The sequence below is a fragment of the Mycetomoellerius zeteki genome, unplaced genomic scaffold, assembly GCF_001594055.1.
Source record: "Mycetomoellerius zeteki isolate Tzet28-1 unplaced genomic scaffold, Tzet1.0 scaffold169, whole genome shotgun sequence".
NCBI lineage: Eukaryota > Metazoa > Arthropoda > Insecta > Hymenoptera > Formicidae > Mycetomoellerius > Mycetomoellerius zeteki.
The window spans coordinates 491416-515335 of NW_017256643.1; the positions used below are offsets into that span (position 1 = coordinate 491416).

At 37.3% G+C, this 23920-nt stretch overlaps 1 protein-coding gene across 1 annotated transcript in view; it reads right to left on the bottom strand.

Annotated features, from left to right (window-relative positions):
- The window catches only part of LOC108721399 (POU domain protein 2), a 144881-nt gene that overhangs the window by 63761 nt on the left and 57200 nt on the right, over positions 1-23920 (bottom strand). Inside the window, 1 exon segment of the mRNA XM_018445937.1 lies at positions 6465-6683. Coding sequence (XP_018301439.1) covers positions 6465-6683 — 219 coding nt within the window.

Consider the following 23920-nt stretch of genomic DNA (forward strand, 5'->3'; position numbering starts at 1 on the left):
TGGTAAAATATGGCATAGCATTTTTAATTGGTTGTAGCAACCAATTCTTGGTTATGTTAATCTACCGAAATCCTATACTGACATTGAGGATAGGCTAACAACGTAACCAAAAATTGGCTGCTGCAGCCAATTAAAAATGCTATGCCATATTTTACCATCTAATTTGTTGCAGCAGCCAATCTTTTTCTTTTCAGTGTAAATTTTTCGAAATTTTTATATTGAAGAGATTGCGATAAGCGACAGTAAAACTCAACACTGTCAATGGTGTGCACAAAATCGCTATTCCAGCTTTATCACTGTTACTTTCTAGGATATACTAGATTGGATCTAATCCACCAAGCTACCGTCGGAAGAAATTTACCGCGTCTCGACCATGGTAGTTTCCCGCAACAAGTCAGCGATGCAGCTTTGCTGCTCGCACGCGCGCGCGCGTGTGTGTGTGTGTGTGTGTAATCGGCGAGATCCTCTTAATTCTCGTTTTCACGCATCGCCCTTCCTAGATTTAGATCGCGCACAGATAGCAACTAACTTGCAAATCGCTTCTGTGCCGTCCACGGCAACGTGAATAACGCGATGCAGTAACGGCCGGTTAGCAATCCTGACCTCCAATCTCACCTCAATTTGCCTACACGCCGCCATTTGCGTCAGCGAAGAACGGAGAGAACCAGCCTATCTAAAATTATAATCTGAAAAAGTGCACGACCGTTTGTGCGCGTTTATGTGTGTATATTAGATACATGTGTACGTGTGTACCATATGTATGTGTATGTCTGCGTTGCACGCGAGAGGTCGAGTGCGCGCGCGTAGTCGATTAATTATGGCAAATCGCGTATTATTATAAATTTCGCAGCTAATTGGTACCTTTTTAGCCACGCGAGGCATTCTTTTAACGTAGTGTATTCTCGATGTTCGATCAGCCGCTCATTACGTATCTTCGGAACGCGAAATTTATTCGTTGCGTCTGGGATATAAGAGCTATAATAAAGATCCTAGTAATTTGTAAATAACTGAGTGAATAATTTTTTGAATTTTGCATGCCAATTTGACCTTTACACTCACGTACTGACATAAACATCACTACGATTTAATGAACCCTTTAACAGGTTGACGAGCCACACACAATGTATGTACATTGTAATGAATTTGGAAGAGCACGAAACACCTGAACGCGATGACAAATGAACACTTCCGGCGCGAAGGCACTCAGCCACGAATGGATTTTGATCGGAGCGGTTGACTTTAACGCGAGTTAATTAGCTCTTCAATTATCACCGTCGGACCGCCGGAACAATGAATCGTTTGTGAATGAAGTGTTTACAGCCCGATGCTAATTTGCGGTACACCTGCTTTTTCGGCAAATGCAACGAAGGTGCAAATGTTTCCTTTGTAATCATTGCAATTACATCGCGCTGCACATTTGTTCGTTCTCAGTAAACGGTTAAACGTGCGTGTTCTTATCGAATGGATGAATGATTTCTCCAAATAGGTCGTTACGCGAACATAAGACGTATATTGTATATTTAATTAAAACTGGATATTGTACACTGAAAAAAATACTAAATTTTAATAAATATTTGTTTTAATAGTCTTACATAAATATTTACTAAATGTAAACATATATTATATTTATTTGATAAATAAATCATTAATTTGATTTAATTTAACTGTTATTTTTTTTATTGAATAAATATTTATTTACTATAAATAAATGTTTACTTACAATTAGTACTATTCAAAGAAATATATATTAAAATTTTGAATTTTTTCAGTATAACATTACATACTTACACATACATACATACACATATATATATATATCAGACACAACGCGAGTAAACGGTCGCGCACTTTTTCTTATAAGAAACAGAGAATTAAATTAAAGAATAGATGTTCGCCAGTTTGAGAGTTCGGTCGCTTAGTCACTTAAAGCAACCAGTGTGCGATCTCTCGATTACTATAAATCTAGTCCCTTAACTGCACGAAGATAAATCCGTATATCTTTCTACACGTATCGGTTGATCAGAAATGGTAAAATATGAATATCGCATCACTAAAAAGATCTTAAGATAAAAGAAATAAGTAAAAGAATTACAATGTTGAATTAACAAAAATTAATATTTCCATATATACAGAAAAATCATTTTTAAATCTATTCTAATCAGAAAAATATAAATAGCTAATTATATTGAAATAAATACTTTCTGCAAAAACTGTTAATTAAAAAAAAATTAAACAAAGATATAAAATATTACAACTTAACAAATGATGTCACACCTGAGAAGCTTTTCGAAATGAATTAATAAAGTTTAAAACAATTGTGCAAATATAAAGATATCGATTGTATGTAATAAAAATGCACTCGGGCAGTCTCGTTGAAAAGAGTTTATGCTGCATTTTACAATCGGTCGGCGTATTTATTCGCCAAGCGAGAAGGAACGATGCTCATACGACGCTATAGCACGTCCTGATCGATTTAACGCCAAATGTCGCCGTGTTTTACACGCGGCAATAATGGTTGAAATCTATGTAGCCAATATTTCAAGCCACCCTTTCTCGCCTGCGCGACCCCAACCTCCACATGGATGGCGTTCGTATACCAACGATACGTAGCCTTAGTTATTGGTCGGCATATGGACATTGCTCGATATTTTATATTCTACAGAGAGATGAAGGTATAAATATATATAATCAAAAAGGTTGACGCCTTTTAAAAAACGAAATTAATTCCTAAAAAGTTTCAATCATGAATATATTGCGTGCTTCAACAAAATTTAGAATAAACTCTTTGTCGTTGTTTTTGGCTAACAAACCTTTATAAAAAGGACTTTTATAAAAAGGACAGGATAAAGAACTGTCTACTCTCCCTCTCTTTTAGAAAAAAATAAAAATATAGTCCAATATTCGTATACAATATAATTGAGGATAACTTTATAAAATATTGTATAATTAATTTTTTTATTTTAAATGTTTTGCACTTCACAAGTAGTACCTATTGTTAGAGATGTAAAATAATTCGTTAGAATTGATCGAATAAACGACATTTACATATTTTGGAGGAAAGAGGGCGATCCAAAGAGCACACGGAAGAGTGATCGTTCCCGAGGGAGGAATACGATTCCTGAAGTCCGACAAAGAGAATCCTTCTGTAAACGACAAGTGTAATTTGCGCGAGAATAGAGTGCGTCACGCAATGCGACGACTTCAAAGATTAGTTTCTAACAGGTACTTGCTAGTCCATCTTTTTATCCCTTTTTATTTAGCCTATCTTTTCGATATTTGCATGTATCATTCTAAATATAATGCTACATCCCATTTACATGATTCTTTCACGAATGAATAATCGATAATTAACATTTAATTACAAATTCGTCGATTAAGTCAAATATATTGAAGTAAATCATAATTCCTTATCATTTTTATATTTTCAAAAATATCTCTGCGCACTATTCTCCAAATTAAAATTTCATTAAATTGTATTTGAAATTAAGTAAAAAAATAAAATTTCAAAGAGTGATACAGACAAATGTGATATCAGCTTGTAAATGTAAACGAGTGATTTATTTATCGATACTGTTTTTTTAGGTGTATTGTATTAAACTTACGCTTAAGGGTTCCCGTTTTCGGGCGAAAGGACACGTCGTTGTAACACATGTGTCTTTACGAGAGTGTGTTCACGAGCCTGTAATATTTTAGGGAGCCCTCCTGGTCCTCGTTCTTTAAAAACTAGCCAGTGCATATGTCGACGTAGGCGACATAATGTTATCAAGCTGTCCAGAAAGAGCCGCCACCGATCGCCGCCACGTAAGAACGAGGACCTCGGGGGACCACGTCCTCGCTTTCGCCCACTTCGTTCTTATTGATATACCGAATAAACACACTTGGCAGCTAGGCCAGAGCGGCTTTGCGAGGCAAATAGCTTCGAAAAAACCCTACGTTCGGGAGGGGAAATATCTTTCCTTTCTTAAAGTCGACACCATGCTCGACGCTGATAACAACAATTGTAATAAAAGCTATAGAAACCGCTATAAATTATAATATATGAAGATAGGAAAAGATAAATTGTTTTCTTCTCAAAATAAACTACTTGTGTATAAAATAATACAAAAAATCATAACAGAATTCTATTACTGAGTTTTATCTCGCAGATAAATAACTTATGCATGCGTATTCTAGAATTCGTGCTACACTAGAATTTAATTAGACGTTGCCACGTAGTGATGTACTATGTATTCGTAACGGAATTGCCTTTGGTTTAATCTGACTGAGAAATTGCTCCTTTCTTAAAGTACCGTAAGTTGTAATGAGACTGCTTCATTAAGTTTGACTTCGCAATAAAACAAGGTTTTACGATCACCTATAATATCTAAGGAATTAGCAAAGAAATCTTAACATCTCACAAGTTTCATCAATATCTCTATTTCTAATCGCTTTTGTAGGCATTTTTGTAGACGCGATTTTAAACTGTTTTTTGTTATTGCATGAAATTATTTTATTGAATCAATTTTATGACAATGTATGTGTATTTTCGAATAAATTTTCTCTCGTATATTAATTATTAGTCATTTTACCTTCATTCGATCTTCATTAACAACGAGAAATTCAAAAAAATTCATAAATTTTTATTTTGCTATTCGAAAATAGCTGCATTAATATATAAAAAAATTATATAAAAATTTAAGATTATAAAATATTAATAATTTAAATAATTTAATTCTAATATTTTTACATTTTAAAGTAACGAAGAAAAGAAATTTAGCTTTAACATCCTTTTACGTTGTAAAACGTATCTTATGAAGCCTGACACGCCGTCGAAACGTCATTTACCTTGTAAAATGGAATCTCATTCAGTCTCCAGTTTCACCCCCATAGCTTTTAAGTTCAAGCTTCGACCCTTATCGACCACACCATGGACTTTGCGCACCTCGTCGAGTGCAGCGGTTATCCAGTAAATAAAGATGAATAGTTTCCCCGTCATCGCTCTCTCGCACACACACATAATCGTGAGTACGTGTGCGCGCAGCAACGAGACGATTTTAAATTCCGCGAGTCAAAGCGATGTTTGACATGGAAATGTTGAGCGATGCATTAAACATGCCGCGCCGAGTGCTTCCTTCTCCCTCCCGCAAGATCGTAATCCCCCTGTTTCTTCTAGAAAGACGAAAAGTGCTTCCCTTCGACCGTCTGGGGCCTGATCGTATAACCGATGAACTTCGGGCCCTAGTACAATCACCCTCGCATTGTCCAAGCTATGTTTATTTAGGCAAATGAAAAGAACCATCGTGGTTTCGCCAGTTCTCGGTCTTTATATTCGTCAATATAAAGAAAACGACAATTGCAATATTAAATGCTCCTATTTGCTTTGAAAACGATAAGAATATACTGTTGTACCTTTTTATCTTTTGTCACATCCTTTAAATCCTTAAATCCTTGTACAACATGTAAAAAAATTTATTTAAATACATAATACTTATCATTATTATATTATCTTCCATATTTCTGAAAAAATGATTTGATGCTTTTCGATCCTTTAAATACATTACAAATTCGCATAATTGATCGAAAATGTTAATGAGATAATAATATAGATGTCAAGATAATAATACAGAAGTTAATTTGCATATAAATAATAATAATCATTCAGGATTTCGTCATAAATTATTGCATAAAGATATAATGTAGTGTTTAAATAAAACAAGTTTAACTTTAAACAATATTTTACATTGCGAAACTGTTATGTCTAAACGTAATTTTATGATGTTGTATACAGCTCCAGATTGCTCATAACTTTGTTTCGATGTGACATGTAAAGTTGTAAATCGTTCTAGTATCATTATCGTCGGCGAATTACGAGGAGTAGAGCACGACAAGCGTCGCGAATTTCCAAGTCGTGATTGGTGGAGCAGTTGTCGTGGAGCACCTGCGAGGCAATTTTATTGAACCTTCCAAAAGAACTCAAGCCATTGTCCGGCAAAATGACATCAAGCTTATTGCATTATTTAAAGAGCTTCGCGTTTTAGGACTACTTTAAACCTGACCCACGATTGTCGAAACGCTGCCACTGATAACACAAGTTAGATTTCTCATGGAGTACGATCAATGTAATATTACAAATGCTTTGAAGTATTCTTTGATTGATCAAAATTACTAACATTCTTTCTTCTGGTCGATCAAATTTATTTCAAAGCATTTGTAGTAAGACTTTGGTCGCATCCATGAATGAATCGTGAAGATGCACGTTTTACGCATTCGACATTTTTTCGAAATTTAAATTAAAATGACGTTATATAATTAAAACAAAACAAAAACAAAAAATTAAAGGAAACGGGAAAAAATATTTTTGCTGCACGATCACACATTGCACGCTTAATTAAACATTTTTGTTTTACTATAATTCGCATTGCCTTCGCAAGACAAAATATTTCTCTAAATTACATAGAAATTCGTTTCGCTGGGCTTTCACTTACCGGGTGAGATGCCAAGCTTCGCATGCATGCTACTGGGGCTTCTGTGATCGGGGGTGGTAACAGGGGCAGCTACGGGTGACGACAGGTGGGGATGTGTCAGTGGCCCACCGCTTGTCGTCGTCGTGGTAGTCGTTGTGGCACAGGGATTTAAGGGTGATGTCCTCTTGAAAGACTGGTCCGTTCGCCACGAGACATCATTGTCGCCTATCCAGACTTTACCTGCGCAAGTAAAGTCATGTAAAGTTAGATATAAAAATATAATAATAGAGAAACACAAAACTTAAAATAATTATTATTATCTTAATATATAAATATATATATAAAATGCAAAAGATTGAATATTTCCTTTTCAACTTTTTTGATACTGAAATCAATGCTACACACACACACACATATACTATCTTTCATAAACAAGAAAAAAGTATGCACGATCTCCCTTCCTACAGCAATATCAGCTGGAAGATCAAATTGCAAAAGAGGCTCTTGAGATAAATTCTATGCCCCGTGCGTGTATTAATATAACGTACACCGGAGCGACTATGCGTGTGCAGAAAATGGCTTCTCTCCCCCCGGATAGAACCCGTCGTAATTAGCGACCCTCCGAATCCCCTATTCCTACCAGTTTTCCCGGTTTTCCCCCGTTTCCCTTAATTTCTGGGAACAATGCCTGGCTCTGGATGTTGTTCCAGGCTGCAGTGTCTAATTACACGGGAGCATACCGAGCTCTTCCTTCCCAAATTTGTAAGGGCGATGTATGGGGTGCATCGAAGTGTTTATAAATGTAACATACGAATATTTACCAGTGTCATCAAAAGACAAAATTTAACGAGATTGACAAGAAATGTTTATTAAGCAGTTGATAATAATAAATTCATTTAACAACAATTAGTGCTCGCATTTAGCAACTATTAAATATAAAAATCTTTTTCGAATATTAATATGTAAATAATCAATCAAATATCATTAGAATTTTATTCATAAGAAATTTATTAAATCTACTTTTCGGATTTAAACTATATCGGCGTTCACACATATGAATGAATTAATTATTTTTTGCCTCACGAATGTTATGTTGCGTGCAAAGTTTCGAATATCCATGCCGTATTTTTTCGAGCACCCCGTAGCTGGCAGAGATCTCGGATTTATGGAACACGCGAATACTGTATCGCCCCCGCATGCGTGCGACGTGACTCAGACTCGGTATTATTTGCTTGACGAATGATTTAGCCCGAAATACTTAGCTCGCTTTTCCCCATCACCTCTCTCTCCTACTCTTCTGCTTTTTCTCGCACTCCCTCTCTCCTAACGGAATACTAACCTTTCTTCGTTCTCTCTAACCTCCTAACGATAATCGGAGAAACGCGTTACTCCAGAGACAGAAATACAGTAACTAGAAGACGATAGGAGAATAGGGAGTGACGGGTGGTTCACAGCAGAATGCAGGAAAGTGGCGAAGATAGAACGAGGGTGGTAACTGGAGCCCGTGGTTTCGCGAAAGAAAGAAAGGACGTTCTTCCTATCGAGAGGAAAAAGAGAGGCGGTAAAAGCGGTGGGGCTGAAGAAAGTGTAGCCGGCGCTAACTAAGGGCGTCGGCTAATCAATATCATCAGAGAATGGCCGCTGACCTCTATCTACCCCGCTGGAACGACCATTGTCCAGTATTCCCGCTTTTCCAATGAGTCGCATGAGCGAATACAAAAAAGATTCGTTTTTCCAGAACTATATAAATGACAAATTGCAAAAATATTTCATCCAAAATGTAGCAATATCACGATATTACATTTACTACAATAATTATTACCAATATGAAAGCATCATTATTTCAAAACTTTTTCAATAATAATTATAGCATTTCGTAGTTAAGTTCAGCCAACATTCTCTCTATGTCAAAATAATATCAAATTCTAATTAAATGGTCTATTAGTCGTTTACGAACTTTCAAAGAAAGATATTAAGAGTCGCCTCAGTGTCATTTCCACAAGGATAGCTTGCCCGAGGCTACGATTCAACCATGAACCATAGTATAGAGGCTTTCTTTAATCTCGTAGTGTTTGCATGGTTCCCAGATTTTACTCAATCCCACAGATACAATCAAAATCAGTACACCCTAAAGAACTCGTGAACTTGACGTAAAATTACACGTGAATTCGTGGAAAATTCAATTATGCGATCTGGAAAAATCGAATATCACTCAACAAGAAAGTCACCAAAGAATGGTCGAATTATTACCTTACTGACCGGACTTTTCAATCGATATAGATAGAGTCAATCTATTTTTCAGTTAAAAAACAAAGAAAAAACGCATCTAGATAATTCCTTGACGAAGAATAAATTGAAAATAAAAAAAATCTCTCATTCGACTATAGACTGATGCTTCATTCATCGGTCTCATCTACGCGTCCCTAAAATACCCTTCCTTTCTTTCTCGCAATAAGGGTCGTAGCTATGTCCGAACAGAAATCAGTCCGCATAAACAGAACCATCCATTCGCGATTCGCTCCTTCTACCCCTCGTATGCTTTGCAGAGAACCTTCCCCCTCTTCATCCTTTGCATTCTCCCCCTCGTCCATTCGTTCAACTCGGCGCGAACTCCATTTACGGGTTTATCACTGTCCAGATAACAACGATTTACCTACAGGCGAACTCCTACGAGTTAGGTTTCGGGAGGGTAGGAGGGTACGTCTGGTGGGGTTGCCAGAGAAGAGGGACGAGGTGAGCCCCATGGCAGAACCGTCGAAGAAGGCAAGACGGGCAGCCACCTTGCATTCGGGAGTATTTCACTTTAACGGCCCTCCAGGGGATTGGCTGACCCCGACCGGAGACCCTTCACCGTTTCGGCATAATGGACCTCTACATTACTTATTCGTCCTAGCCAATGTCCTGCTAGCGGCTCCGTTCTTGACTGCGATGCCGACGAAACCACTCGTTTTCCACGTCCTACCATTCCTACGTACGATTAATCGCATGTCGCGTGAACAGGAATATCGAAAATTGGGAATGCCGCAATAGGAAATAGTTATTTATATTAGATAGAAAATTAAACGTTTAAATACACGAATTCATCAAACTCTAAACTTTATATCACATCAATGACATATAAATTAGAAAATATAAAATATTTAAAATTTTTTCTGAAAAAATTATATTTCAATGTCTAAAATATTTTTATCCAATCATATATTTCCACCTCCTTTTCTAACAAAAGACGATAGAGCCACCTTTGCTGATTTCAGCTTCCGGGTACCGGCCAGTAGCACGGAAGAACAACACGCCCCGAGCAAACTGCTTTTCTCCCGAAAGAATTGAAAATTCCTGCTCGTCCAAGGGTTGAGGAGGTCGACGATGGAGAGGGCGGTGGCTGGGGAGACGAAGAAGTGAGACGAGGAAGCGAACGCGGATAAAGCGTTCGATATAAGATTAATGCTAGAGGCCGCCGACCAGTCCCGCGCACGTTGAGGACCGTTCAGCCATACACGAAGGCAATGGTGATTCCTCTTTGAAGGTAGAACCGTGGGCAGTGGCCAAATTGAATCCTGCTTAGGACAGAAGAAGCGTCGAGAGAACGAGAGGACGAGCGAGAGCTGGCCCCAGAGCCCTTTCTCCAATAAATAAATCGCCGTGGGTCTCCGATTTTCAGCTCGAACGTACGGATTAAAATCGACCGACCGATTTGTAACGACGAACACCGAAAGTAATTGCACGATTATCTTATTTCTGTGTTCCTTTGGTTTCTTTTTTGATAGAAAATTATTTAACAAGAATATTTCTTATTCACGCTAAATATATTTCTTATCAAAATTTTATACAAGCACTCTTATATATGTATATTACGAATGTAAAATATAATACAAAATAGAAAAATTAGTTAATTAAAAAAATAAAATATTAAATTCTTCCGTTAATTAAAGATACTGGAACGTAATCTCATTTCAGCGATTAATAACTGCCGTATTTTAACCTATATAACTTTCATATCATATAATATATATATATATACATAACTTTAAAGATATGGATTTAATAAAATATTTACCCTACTTTATGCGTATCGCTGATTATATTGTACGCACGAGAATAATATAAAAATATTTATCTTATTATCTCGCATTCTATCTGTAACTGTTAAATATAAATTAATTAAAGAAAACAAAGATTAGGAAAACTATCGAGATATATCACTCAAGTATGTTGCGATAATGCAAAGTAAGGGAAGGGTAAAGTCTAAAGAGCGTCCCGATTTTTAAAACAAAACTGGTGTGAATGACTTTTAATCGGTCGTTATGATTACCAGAAGCAACACCATAGTATAAATCATATAATACTAACTACCAGAATGATATTTTCTCCCCGTCGCCCGATTAATGTCTCTTTCATAATACTACTCATAATATTGTATTATCTTTCAATATGATTAAGCGAAACAATAAGCCATGTAATAAAACGATAACATACGCATTTTTTTCTTAAGTACCTATAAAGTTATAAAATACAATATTAATAATACTTAATTGAATATTTATGTATTCAATAATAACAGTATTATAAACTTTTATTTTAGACTATTTAATTTGTTCTTAGAATTTTTTTCTATTCTTATCTATAATAGTGTGGAAAATTTATGTTGATTTCAAAGCTAATACAATAAAATGTTCTTATCCATATCAACAACTTACGATTATCGCATTACTTCTTCAAATATATAATACTAATACACGATCCTTGTAAAAATATTTCGAAAAATATGAAATCTCTGCGTCATATATTATCAACAAACTGAATAAACCCTACACTGGTAGGAATGAAATTTTTCATTTCAATCCCGTTAACAGATACTTGTGATAAAATTACAAAATCAGAGTAAAGTCCAGTATGAACCAGTATTACTTAATGGCATTACGTAACTACCACTCATCTCTCAAAATTATTGACAATTATCGTAGCGAATAATACACGCGGTATAAAAAAAATTCTCTTAGTACTCTTTAACGCGCAATTATTTTTCTATTCTTTCTTTTACTCTTAATTACCTTTTAATTCCGTGTTTTCCCATACTTGGTGAAAATTCGTTGTTCATGAAAGAAAAAGACAAAGGAGCAACGTTCGTCGAGAGTTTCCCTGTTTCTTGCTGGTTGCCCTTGTCGGAACAACGATCGATAAAGCTGATCCTCTACCCCCCTACCGTGCACTCTGGGTATCTTGACACTCGCATAAGCTTGAATGTCCCTAAATTCACACCCTTGCTTAACATATCGAGAGATTTACTGACTAATTTAAGATTAATATATTTTATTAATAAAAACATAGATAACACTACTATCTTTCCTCAATTCTTTTACAATTCAATATCAGAATTCTCAATGAGTAAACAGATACTAAATGATAATTCTGCTTGAGAGTAAAATGCTATCAAAATTAATCGCAAAACAAGATTTCATAATTCATATTTATCTCTCTCAGCCGACCGCCATTACGTTACGCGACCTATAGCTGGCCTCGCCTCGTCCAATAAAAAACGTGAATAATAAAGAAGCCGCCGAGGCAGAAGGGGCTGAAGAAACGCGGCAAGGGTTGTAAGCGCAAGCGCGAAACCGCCCCGCGAACGAGGGATGTCGGATACCACCCTACGGCATAACTCCTTTCCACCGGCACCCAGCCAATCTGCATGTAACTCGCGACACGGGCCGCCATTTTGAGTGAAGTTTACAATCGGAGGGGTGGAAGTGCGCAATCCTGTGCTTTGATATCTGGTAAATAACGATGAAAGTAGCCAAATAAGTGGAGATAGATATTATTAGTTATTAAAAGCTAATTATTAATTACACTCGAAACTTATTAATTATTAATTACATTATTAATTACACTACTGTGTATTGTATTACGTAGAAAAGCAAAATCTTTTGCTGTTCGACTATACGCAGAGCTCTGTAAGCACAGCTGAGTATAGTAACTCAGTGAATCGAAAACGATGTTGTATGTCAAATATCCCTCACGCACCGATCAAATAGACTTACGAAAATGAAGTTTTTAAAAACGTGCTCTTTTACGTTCCCGCAGCTGAATGAGAAACATAAGAGTTCTTCTGTATAAATAAATATTAGTACTTTTAATGTAGCAGTTTTGTTAAATATTTAACAATTAAAAAAATTATGCAAATACATAAATATTTAAGAAAATATTCTATTTCCAAAGAGACTGGAAAATTATTCTCATTCTACTAAAAACATTTAATATATGAAACTAAAGTTTAAATAAAACATATCATTAGACTATCCAACGCTCATAGAGTATCACGCAAGAAAATGAATTCGACAATCGGATATGATAGATAAAAAGTCTACGCGACTCAGATTTGCTCGGAGCAGACCTACCCGTCATTGACGCGACCACTCGAAGGGGTGAAAACCTCGAAACTCCGAGATATAGGTGGAGCTTTAACGAGGGATAGGGGCGGACGGCGGTCGGGGTAGCGATTTTAAAATCACAATGGCAGACACACGTCGTCAGCGTCTATCCATCCGTTCATCCCTTCCCCTTTAGCCACCGGCTGGACCTGCCGCTGCATCTGCGTTTACTGCGCGTTCGAATCTTTGCCTGTACAGGAGACACGAGCCCCCGGAGGCCCTCGAGCGCGTGCGTGAGTGCGTGAGAGCACACATTCGCGTGCGTGAGTGCGTGAGAGCACACATTCGCGTGCACACGCACATAGAGGCACACATGGACGCCACGTACATGCGTGGCACGGACGTAGCACGCGTTTCCAAAGAATCCGCAGAACACAACCCCTGCCGTAGAGTGCACCTTTCGTAGAGTGCACGCGCGGTGAGGAGGGGCGATCAGCTACCCCTTCCTCAAACATTTTAAACTTTTTTTCCTAACCCCCCTCTGTACACGGCTACGCTTTAACGACGCTTAGCGAGTTTGCGACGAAAAGGGCTACGACGAGGCGACCCGCTATGTTACTCTACCGTTACGATACTTTTTTTTTTTAATAGGCTATGTCGAATGGCGCGGCAAAGCTACCCCTCGTTGCGGGTGATTCCTAGGAGTATTGGGAAGTGATTTGTGTTAGAAACTGTGTCTGTTTGACTTTCGATCGTTAGATAGCTCGCTTCCCTTTTCGTAACCATTTTGAAAATTACAGTTCAGAGCCAAACGTGCTCAATCCTATTCATATTTGTATAGTTATTATTTTACACGTCATTCATATTCCAAAACAATATTGCAAGTCAGCATTATAGAACTGCATCAAGAAATACTCGATACATATTTATTTATCCAAATGAAACAGGAAACGCACCGCGTTTCTGGAAAGTCAAGAACATTTAACATTCATTAGTCTAATTGGTAAGTATGTATCCGGCAGCGCACAACAGTGGAGATCAAAACAACTATTAACGAGTAATGAGAATTGCAATCATTACCACTGAGTAATTAGCTATGATAATTCGGTAGATATTTGGAATTTCAATCTTGATAATCAGCAGCAATGGACGTTTCCTGCTATTATTAACAGCGGAATGACAGAAATATGATACATCATAAATACTTAATGATTCGTTAATGCATTATAACGTACGTTACAATGCAACATTATATTTTACCCCTGGGATATTCTTTCTTAAATGTTTCGATCGCATAATATATCGATCTGCATAATATACAATGTAACGTACTGTACATGGAAAGTCTTTTCTTTTTGAGCTCCCTTGTTATACCAATTCTAAATTCTCTTTTGATTATGTATGTCCCTCATAACATATAAAATATAATATGTAAAATAATTTTTCATAATTTCCCAAGCTTGTTTATCGAACTTGAGTATTTCCAAGGCGTCCTGGAAAAACGCAACGTCCCAAGCTACGAATAAATTAACTATCAAAGCGAATGCTAATTAAGGGCGTTGGAATTTTCACGCTTTTCCCTTCGGCAGTCTAGCGTGCAAGTCGTGGAAATTCACTATCGCTCTGCAGCCTTCACCAGTCTAATTGGCAGCGGCGCGCGGCATCGCGTACGATGCACAACGAAATGACCGTTTAATGAGTAACGAGAGTCCTGGTGATTAACTATGGTAATACCGTGGATATTCCGTTTCGGTCGAGACGCGCCGCGTGAGCTCCCCGGGCGCCGAGTTTCACTTACGGCGCACAGTCATACATGCGTGAGCGTGCGCGCCCCCGAGATCGAATCGTGTCTACGGGTAGACGAGCATGACGCGTATTCGCGATGCATTTATTATGCATTCACCCCGTGAATAATGCGAGTGCACGTGGGAACCGTCGATGGCGCGCTACGAGATATACCTCGTTCTGGGTGGGGACTTTATTAAATTCCTCCGTTCGGCCAATCGCCGACAATCATCTCGAGCCCTCGACTTCTCCCTTTTTCGTTCGGTGGCTAATTAATCTCTCGCCGCCGGTGCCTGTGGATCGTTCCGTGTGCGCTTTTCCTTAGCCGGGCGGTACGCGGTTCGCGATTGTGGGGCATATTAATCAGTGGCACCGATGCCCCTACGCGCTTTCGATGGAATCGATGGTTCGCGATACCACGTGAGGAAGATCGCACGAAGAACGAGCGAATGTAGCGATAAACGCCCATTCGTATGCCCTTCACAGCGGAGTAAGTGCATCGCTGCTAGTAATCGAGGGATGATTTATAAGTCAAATGCGCAATATTTGGTGATACTCCCATTCGCTGCCTGTATTCGACTGTTCGCGAATATCGCGCAAAATACATTTAAAAGAGAGAGCTAAAGGCATTTAGTAATGTTCTAAGACAAGCCCTTTAAAAACAAAAAAGTAAGCAAAAAGAAAAAGTGTGAAATAGAAAAAATATATAGAAGAGAAAAAATACAATAATATACAAAATTCACAAAAGTAATACATAACTAAATTCTAATAATGAAAAGAAAGCAAAGAATAGCGCGATGAACAACAGGAGAGAGAGAGAGAGAGAGAGAGAGAGAGAAAGATTTGATTACATGATGATACGATAAGATGCATAAGCAATTTGTTAGCTACGAAATAATATATAATTCATAATTTCGAATTTAAAAAATTACGGTAGGTAAGAAAGAAAATGCGATGTGGAGATGCATCTGCTCTTTTCATTCCGTAAGATCGTGTGTGAATAAAATTTACATTTCTAAAATAATTTGATTTATCGTATAGAATCAAAAAATTTTCAGACAAATCTCCATAATATTTTTTAGCCCCCTTACTGCTGTTAATATTTCCTTCGCTATCTTTCGATCCGTTCGATCTCCGGCCGCGAGAGCAGCTGCGTCTCCACAGAGCCAGACGCTTACGAGTCGCGGGAAAAGGAGGCGACGGCGAAGAAGCAAGAACGAACGGACTGACGGACGAGCATGAAGGGAAACCGAAGGACGAGAGGAAGAAGAAGAAAAGAAGGAGAGGGAACAAGAAGATGGAAAAAAAAGCCAACGCGGTGATCCTTAAAGCAAACTGCCCGCCTCGAAGAAGCTCAGCTCGGCGCTCGGGAGGGGTGAATTCGTCGCTCGATAACCCGATTGGTTGGCTGTGCCGCCAATGCAACCGCGCTCTCTCCGCGAATGCATTCGCTGCATCGCGTCTCCCAAGCGCACCCATATGCGTGCGTATGTGCGTGCGTGCGTGTACGAGCGAGCGCGAGAGAGCACGACTTGCGGCGCGCGCGGTGCATCTCCACGCAACCGGCGGCGTGCATGCGTAATGCTTCGCGTGTAGGCGCGCGTCGATATGTAAGAGCATGCGTACACGCACATATGAATGTGCGTGCCCGTATACGAGAGCATACCGCGGAATCGTCGCAAAAACTGGTAGCCGACCGGTCGCCCGCATTGCCATTGCGGGGCCGTTCTCTTCACTCCCGATACGAGACGACTTCTCTCGATCGTCCTGTTGCACGGGGCGGCGGGACTACGAAGAGGGGAAGGGGGGAAGGGGAGGAGGGGTGGCGAGCAGCGACCCGATGTCGATCGAGGGAGGACGGACTTTTCTCACGGCCCGCGGCCGACAGAAAGAAGGAGGCGAAGAAATGACCGAATGGAAGAGGACGTTTCTGAGATGTCCAACGAGTCCTCCTCCTGGTGATCTTGAAGATGGTACGAACACTGAACTGAGAAGTTTCTCGCTTCTCGTACATTTCCGCAGCGTTAAGTCTTTTATGTGTTGGTCCGCGACGGCAGATAAAATTCTACTAGTGTACATGTATGTATTAGTTTATTGTTCTCGAAACGGATTACATACTATGACATTCTCATACTTTTTCACTCAAAACTTTTAACTCTTTAATCAACCTTTAAAAGTATATGTGGAATAAGAGTATCAGACACGGGATTTGCCGGCTATAAGTCAATCCCTTCTATAAGGAGATATATAGAAAGAGAAAAGAACGATTTTGCTGAAGTATCTCAAAATTTAGCTAAATCTGAAAATAATTTTGTTGGATTATCAAAATAATTACGTGGGAATCTTAAACATGAGCAATGCTGCAAGAAGTTTTAACATTCTAGCAACTAGTATCCTACATAATTATTTTAATGATTCTACACTGAAAAAAAATATAGTCAATTTTAAGAAATATTTAGTTCAATACTGCCAACTAAATATTTATTAAATATAAAGATACCGTATATTTATTTGATACAAGAAACATTAATTTGATTTAACAATCATTCTTTTTACTGAACAAATATTTATTTAGTGTAAATAAATGTTTAGTTGGCAGTATTAAACTAAATATTTATTAAAATTGACTATATTTTCTTCCAGTGTATAAAATTAATTTTAGTTGTGTATCTATAAGCTAAATTTTTAGATCAGCAAAATCGTTCTTTCCGTGTACGAGTCACATTAATATCGTGCTAGTGATTAAATTTAATAATAATACATAGTATTTTCCGTGTAAAGTTAATTAGCATTAACAGCATGATTTTCATTATATGTATAATATGAATGATAACAAGGGCACAAGAAAACTCAACGTTTCCTGAAAAATTATTCGCTTTTCTTAAAGCACTTTCTCCCTGTGCGCGAGATGCTTCCGTTTATTTGCATGAGCGCAGTCGCGGAACACAATCTTTTTTTCTTCAGAATTTCTCATTCTGATAAGATGTGTTTCATACGTTTACTTATTGATTAGATGATCTCTATTCTAACAAGTATTTGTTCTAATTTCGAATTTAATTTTAATATATATACATACTATTAAATATATGCTGTAACATTAATTATTCGATTCCGAAATGATTATTCCTTCTATATTCTGTATACGCTGCGCTCGTCCCAGTCTGTCGTCCAATCCGAAAGGTAATTGGCGTGACGTTGGCGTTATATCACACGATGGATAAAAGATTCCTGAAACGCGGTGTGTTATTTATTCATTTACGCACGCAAGATTTCGAATATGATAGTTAAGCCACGCCTCAGACATTCCAAAATTCAAAGTTAAGAACAAATATAATATCTAACGCATATTGAAAAATATTGAAACAAGACGTACTCTGTCACGTTATCACGTTATTATCACGCTTTCTCACGATTACCGAATCGTCGTGCCATCCTCACATTGGTCGAAAGTTTGGTAAGATAATTAAGGTAGGCGTGAATTTTGTAATACGCGCATCGTTCATCGTTATTTCGATGAGTCATCCAGCCGGCTCTCCCGTAAGATAATGCTACGGTTTTACATGTTAATAGTCAATAAGATTAACTCGGACTAATTCCAAAAAAGTCAACACGCTACACAAATAAGCTCACACATATCGATAACTCGCATATCGATATCTCGCATATCGATTCCTCAATGATAGGAGGGGAGAGAGGGAGAGAAAGAGAGAGAGAAAAAAAGACGCGAAAGAGTCTTATCTTTCAAGACATTCTAATTATTAGTCGTATATAGCGAACAATTGTTACTTCAAGATAAAATAAGCAATTTTTTAAATTTTACTTGACGTCTATAATCGAACAAAAATTTATAAACAATGTAAGTAAAAAATTTATGATATCTCAATACCGTATATTTACGATGATGCAACAATCCAAGCAATAATTAAATGACGTCTTTATTGACGATGTTTTTTGGATATACCTATATGTGCCAAAGATGATGTTTTTACCCGAAATTTTGCTCCTACTTTGAATCCTAGTTTTAGGACGTATATAGATTCTAGAGATTTATAATAGATTTTAATCTAATAAATTGAACTCGTATGTGAGTTGTAAATGGCAGTTATTGGAAAAGTTTCTATTTTTAGGTTCAAAAGAAGTTTTCTAAATAAAAGCTGTGAATTAAGTAATATTAAAAGAGATCCTATTTGGTTGTTTAAGTTTAAGTAGAAAAACAAGTTTATAAGTTTAATCGAGGTTGAAAAAGATTGAAAGTAGGACTAAAATTTCGATTCGGGATAGGTATATGCTCGCTTTTTGGATATGCATAGTCTGGAAAGTTCCTGGATAATTGATATCTATATATAGATAATGATAAGCCTACGCTATCCGAAAATAAACTCACATTATCCTACTCATACAATTTACACGTCTTATTTATCTTTGGTCTATTCGAAAAATCAATATTTCATATTTATTTATAGTCCATTAATCTCAATTTCAATATTTATTTTGATTTTTTTACATTCTTATCTATAATGAATTACTGATACTGAACGATTAATGATTATAATTCAACAAAAATAAAATTCTCCGGATTTCGGATTTAAATTGATAATCTAAATCAGCGATATATCGATCGATATTATGTTGTCGATAGTTGTCTCAGCATTCTTAATTCTTTCCCCATTCAAGATTAGATGAATATCATTGTATCATTCTTTAGTAGGATGAATGCACCGTCTGTGGCCACCTTAAGCATTTCTATAACTTTAAGAAATTTTTTTTTTAAATAATACATAAAAAGGAGATACTATTTACTTAAATACATTGTTTAATGTCTTAGTTTTTAATATTCAAAAAAGATTTAAAGAAAACAGCAAATGTATAATGAAAAAGTTAAATAGTTGCAAAAATTCCATTTTACACCATTTTTGGCTACCTATATATCTGCTATCATTACAAGGTTGACTACTAATTACTTGATGACTACTAGTATTGTCTGCTATACTTGTGTCATATATAGTTATTGATATATTGTTCTACTTACCGCGTTTCGGGGATTATTATCGTTTTTGACAAGATGATTGTGTCTTGAGTGTATTCCGTAGAAAATAATTTTTTTATAATATGAAAGAGGAAATGTGAGGTTACTTGTCACATTATTAAACAAGAGAAATAATTACGACGCGCATGTGTCGTGATTGCTACGCACTAGAGCCAATCAAAACTAGAAGAATCTAATAAACAGCGATGATGGCCAAAATGGGTGCAGTGGCCACAAACGGTGCATTCACCCTATCGTTCGTCTTGTATTACTGGCTGATGTATCAGCTAAGCAGAGGGTGAATTTGGCGAACGAAAGTTTTATTTAGCGATTACAGTGTGGCCACAGCGGAACAAAGAAAGAAAAAAATAGAAAACTCTCAAGGGTATTGGTATACGATTGCTCTTATCTTGCATTATTGCGAACAATAGCTTTTATTTGATTAGAATCTTTTTCATGTGATTAATTCAAAATTCGACAAAGAAAAATTTAAACAAATCCGATAATATTTGAAGAATTGTCAAAAGATATTACTCTTGATAAAATTTTTTAAGTTATTCTACTTCCATCAAAATGATTTTTTAAACTTAAAAGAAGAAAAAAAGTGATAATATCAATTTCTAAATAATTCATGAGCTGAATAAAATTTTAGCAGGATGAGTCGGGTATGAGAATTTTCGTTACGTTTTAAAAATATGCTATCTTGTAACATCGCAACGTTTTAAAAGGCGCACAACCCCCTTTTTCGTCACTCGAACCCCCTGCCAGGCCAAACGCGCAAAAACTGTGTGAAAAAGCGTTATTTCGGGATGAAATCCGACACTATGCGGCCGTTTTTTCTTCTCGCGAGCAGCAACCCCTATTTGAAAAAAGTGACGGTAAGCTACGGGGGCCGTCGCGAAAGTATAGCGGGATGCAGGTAAATTTTCTCGTGATTTCGGAAGATCACCGCTCGGTGATCGTACACACATATGCGCACATGGCACGAAGGGGCAAATTGAGAAGCAGGGATGATGCATATCCTGCATATTCACTGGATTTTCGTAAATCGCAGGGTACCGTGGAGAGAAAAAAAACGGGAGAAGAAGCTATTCACCGTAAAAAGTTCGAAAGGGGGAGGCTAAGGAGGGTCCGCAACGGGTAAAACCGCCTGTTTTTTGAACGCAAATCCGACGATCCTTTAGAATTCCCGATTTCTGGGTCATGGGAAGGTACCGCGATGAATGCATCACGTTGCCCCGATCTTGGAAACTGATTTTTTTTTTCTTTTACATCTTCGTCCCCTCTCTTTACCCCGGCGCTGCTTTTAGAATCTTCTTCATCGTTGCGCGATCTGACCCTACCTATGCTCATTCGATCGATTAATGCGCGATTCATACCCCGAAAAGGGTTCTTTTCTCAGAAAATAAAAATGTTTGGAAGTGAAGCAGTGGATTCGTGATGATTGCACGTGTAATATCGAAACGCTTTAAGAAAGTTCGCGCGGCGGCGAAACAGAGTGTATAAAAGCATCTATATACAGAAATTTTAATAAATAAAAATGTAAGCTTAACATAATTTTTATCAGCGAATTTTCTTTTTAGTAATGTAGTATATCGTGAATTTTGTGCAATGAAAAAATCTAAGTGATACTTGTGAGAAAAAGAAATCAGGACAGGAATCAAGAATTGCGACTTCAAAACGTTTGATAGATATAGAAGAAATTGGAAGAAGTTCAGGAAATAGATGATCTGAAGGTTTCGGTACAGTTGAATTGTAAAGTAATATTACGGTAAACAATTTTGCGAACCACTGACGTTTGGATTCGCGTATGTATAAACTACATATTCATATGTTCATTCGCGTGCAATCGCGGACATGATAGCGATCGGCACATTGTACGCGACGAGGAACTACGTATTGTGAATTCAAAATTGTCCCTGGCGCAGCGCTATATTATATACCTGTATTATAATTAGACGCACATTTGGTGCAGTGTCAGTTAATTACGTCGTGAGATTATTACCATGATTATCATGACAGCAAATACGGAAACAACGCGAGTAGCAAGATCGAGCCTGGGATAAGTTCACCGTAATTACTTCAAAGACACAATACGGAGAGAAATTTGCAATTATTTTATAGGATCCCATAATTGTCACCCTCAATAATAATTAGCTGCCACTAAAAGATTTAGACAGGTTAAAAGGAATAAGTTTCGTGAATTCTATTTCGGGAAAGTTAAACGCGTTAATTTTTTCAAAATATAATATCTTACTAGCTCTGTAATATTCCAGTAACGTACTTTTCTCATATATAGAAATATACATATGTCAAGATGACAAAAAATGATTGCACATCTTTTTATAGATAAATTTTAGTAGGCAGCCAATAGATCTTCAGTTCACCTATCAACGACAATTTTATGGTGCACAGTCTTTTTGATATTTCATTTTTAAGATGTAATTAACACCTTAGAATTTGTTTTTTTAAACATGCATTATCACTCAGGTAACAAACTAACGTTATTTGGCGTCAAAATGACGATAAATAACGTCAGCTTGTTATTTGTATAATGATTTGATGAACACACAAAACTTTGTGACTAAATTTTTTTATTACTCTATAATAAATAAAAAAGGAGGAATAGTTAATTAGGAGCACGAGCGTTACAAGTACGAGAGAAATAGAAAGCCTAATCGAGATCACACTTCCGGAACAGGCGATCATACCATCCAAAATCACGGAACATATCATGATGAATTTAAATATCGATCCCTCGATCGCTCTATCAAACCATGCCGACGTATAGGAATCTTTCCGTGTATGGACAGAGAAATTCGAGCCTTCCATAGGTTCCCGGTGCATTGAAAATGCAACCTAGCGATCGCTCCCTCTCGACGTACATATTGAATCGTCATAAAGCATTCGCGTGCATCAGACCGGGCTCATTGTCCTGTCATTCACTCGTCATCCCCCGCCTTTTCTGTCCATGGCTATGTATATGTGTGCATATATGCGGCCGCGTATGCACGAGCGGCTCTTGGTTTGCCTCACAAAAAAAATAAACCACCCCTAATTCACGTTTTCCTCCCTTAGTATGGTGCGCCGCGTCTAAGCCAGGATCAAGGACTCGAAGACGTCCCGCTCTCCTTCCCGCATCGTTCTTTATACGAAACTGTTGCGTTAAAGACTCACTGGATTAAAGACGCGGGATTTGAGATCGTGGATCCCGTCGAGGATTCGTTCCGCAGACCGTTTTCGATGCAACGCGATGCGTTATGCGCAACGACTTGAACGAGTCTTTTGAGATTGATTGTAAATACATACAAATTGTAAAACTAGTTTTAGGATAATGATCAATTTTTAGAGAATGGTCATAAAAAATATTTAAATTATTTACAATTATCAGAAATTAAGCTTTTTTGAATGATTATTGCATAGAAAAGAGATACCAATTAATTTAATGAAAAGAATAGTACACTTTGATGAAATTGATTAAAATTTACAAAGTTTTTTGAAATTTTGATTAGCTAGACCCGAACAGAATTATAAGTGGGATATTTTAAAAAATGTGTATGGAGATAATGAAAACATTTTTATGCTACACAACGGTGATAAATTCGGTCTCTTTTCATGCCTAAAAAATCAACGTAATCGACACAGCACGTGCTAGCGATCGGGAAACGTAAATGTGACTTTTCAAAATTCAGTTAGGGTGAATTCACGTCGAACAATGGATGCGATCCATGCAGCTGTTCCGTCATTACCGGTCTCGTCATCGTAACTCTTACAAACCAGAAACTGTACGTTACTCTATATAAAAATATATAGAGTAGTTTTTCTTATCAAAAAATATATATTATTCTTCTTGAAATGTTTCTATAAAATTAAGTCGAACAATTAAGTTCATCCCCACTCAATTACTTACAAAGTCCGGCTTTTCCCGCTCTTTCCCAAACAAGGGAAGCATCGAGTGATGTCGGTGAAATCAATTTCCAGCCAATTTACGGAGTCTTTGAGTGCAGGGTGGTGGCGCCTTAAAAGTGCGTAAATAAATAGATTCAGACGTGGGCGTAGTCCACGGATGAGGGCCGAGGGTAAGGCCCGTAGAAACGAGACAATAAGCCCGGAGGGTCGTCGTCGAGAACTCAAAGAGTGCCCATGCTGCGACACTCGTCCGATAATCTAATAAAGGGATTGTCTCCACTTTTCGTGCCCCTTTCCTATGTATTTCTTTTAGCTTCTTTCTCTTTTCTCCCGGCATTTCCATGATAGATGATTTGAAGGTAAATATTACTTCAAATGATTTCGATAGCTAGCGG